This window comes from Aplysia californica, unplaced genomic scaffold (assembly GCF_000002075.1).
Source record: "Aplysia californica isolate F4 #8 unplaced genomic scaffold, AplCal3.0 scaffold01042, whole genome shotgun sequence".
Classification (NCBI taxonomy): domain Eukaryota; kingdom Metazoa; phylum Mollusca; class Gastropoda; order Aplysiida; family Aplysiidae; genus Aplysia; species Aplysia californica.
Genome location: NW_004798312.1, coordinates 215056 through 217213, shown reverse-complemented (window position 1 = coordinate 217213; position 2158 = coordinate 215056). Strand labels below are relative to the sequence as shown.

Below are 2158 nucleotides of genomic sequence, written 5' to 3'. Positions count from 1 at the left end.
AAGTGCCGAAGATTAGAGGTGTTACAAGAGAGTAACAAACACAAACAAGAAGGAGGAGAGATAAAGACGATAGATGTTTGCTAGGAAAGAAGGAGCAGACAACACCAGAGCACCCGCCAACCATCCACATGTACATTTTGCCACAAACAAAGAAACTCGTCAACAAACACAAACAGACAACAGTCAACACAAACAGACAACTGTCAACACAAACAGACAACAGTCAACACAAACAGACAACTGTCAACACAGACAACTGTCAACACAGACAACTGTCAACACAAACAGACAACTGTCAACACAAACAGACAACTGTCAACACAAACAGACAACTGTCAACACAGACACCATCAACAACACCTACAGGATCTTCATGAGCAGACTTTTCTGTGTGTTGGCCAGTCTGTAGGTGAGCAGTTTGCTGTTGGCGTACGGGTCCACCCGCGGGTTCTCCGGCTTGCGGATCGGAGGAAGGACAGGAAATCCATCGGGCCGGATGCCGGACTTGGCCGGTGGTTTGTTCTGTAGCGGGTCCAAAGTGTCGGTGCGAGGCGAGGCCCGGCCGTTAGCGTGTCCTTTGTGTGACGACATGGCTGATTACTGGAGGGAGAAAGACACAGGAGAAATATACATGGTGGTATTTTTAGAAAAGCAGGCTCTATCAATAAACGCTATCAATAAACGCTATCAATAAACGCTATCAATAAACGCTATCAATAAACGCTATCAATAAACAGTATTAAAAAAACCAGTGTCAATCAACAGTATAAAAAAACAAGTACCAATAACCAGTAGAGAAGTACCAGGGGCTAACTTTATGCCTTGACTCATCACTTATTTAATTTGAATCACACAGGGGGTAATTTTTTCTCCAAGCTTTACTTTCGTTCCACTAACACACAGAGTGAAAGCATCGCACGAGGTCCACGAGGTCCAAGTACAGAACTGTTCGCTATAACAGAACTCATCACTTTATCACTGTTTAAGAAAGTAACTGAAGCAGTCGACGTCCTAGATGAGCAAAACTCCTCCTTCAACAGGGGCCACCGGGAACTTCTGTATTTGTAACGATTCTGTTCGTCTAGATCTATGTCTTGCACTTGTTTCAACACTCAAGAGCGATATACCATTCAGTTTGAAGGCCTACGTCTAGGATTATGCAAGTCATGTCAAAAGCCACATTCTTGTCTTGTCTAAGCCGATGATGGAAGTAGACTTGCCTACTTAAAATTTGAAAATCAGAAACAATTAGCATTTTTTTAGTAAACAATTGGTAAAATTCTGTAACATAGTCTAATCAATCTAGCATATTTAGAAGCTAAAAAAAATCACCACAGTTTAAAATCACAATTGTCAATATTACTTGTAACTTGTATTTTCACATTTGTATTCATTGATAAAATACCCTGTTTAAATATCTAGATCTAGATGTAAAAACGATTGAATCGCACAACGCTGTTTAACTTTGTTCATTTCAAATTACAATCGCCGTTGTGACTTGCCAAATCCTAGTGCGATAGCCAATCATAGGGCTAGGGGCTTTATAGGGCCTATCATTCGCGCCATCTTCTGCTTTGTTTTCATTTTCAACATCACCCTCGACTTTAAAAAAGGGCCCGAAACGTTTTAAAGAGACCAAAAACATGATCCACACTCGATCTAGAATCTCCTTTCATTCTGCATCTGATGAGTTTTCCTGTTGTATTCCAAACTGAATAAATACACAGCTAAATGATGAAGCCTCTTCTAATTCTGTGCCTAGAATAGAAACCAAAGTTTGACGAGCCTGCTCAGCTGTCAAGCGCTTAGGTCTACTCGATGAGGTGGGCGAGGACATTTTTTTAGTTCACCAAAACACTGCATGCAATTTTTCAACAAATTCAGCTCAAAACAACACTCCAGCAGACTCCACCGGACATTTTCGTAATCTTTAGTGTCTGCAGGAAGAGCTAAAACTTTTGAGAGTGACTAAATCAAGTTAATGTAAAAGATGGACCTTAGTTTCTGAAACAACTCTGAGCTGCCGCGGCAACTGGCCAGTGTGTGGAATACGTCTGCGTCGAATATTCCGCAGGTGGTGCATATAAAGAATTTATACAGTTATCAGGGTTCAAAGTTGTGTGCTCCAGCTAACCGACCGTAATTTTTTTATTTTTTT

General features: G+C 41.0%; 1 protein-coding gene across 1 annotated transcript in view; it reads right to left on the bottom strand.

Moving 5' to 3' along the window:
- LOC101854679 (dynein heavy chain 12, axonemal) overlaps positions 1 to 2158 on the bottom strand; it is a gene marked incomplete at its 3' end in the record, with an annotated part of 5691 nt that overhangs the window by 1450 nt on the left and 2083 nt on the right. The window contains 1 exon segment of the mRNA XM_035973170.1: positions 365 to 600. Within this exon segment, the coding sequence (XP_035829063.1) occupies positions 365 to 591 (227 nt within the window).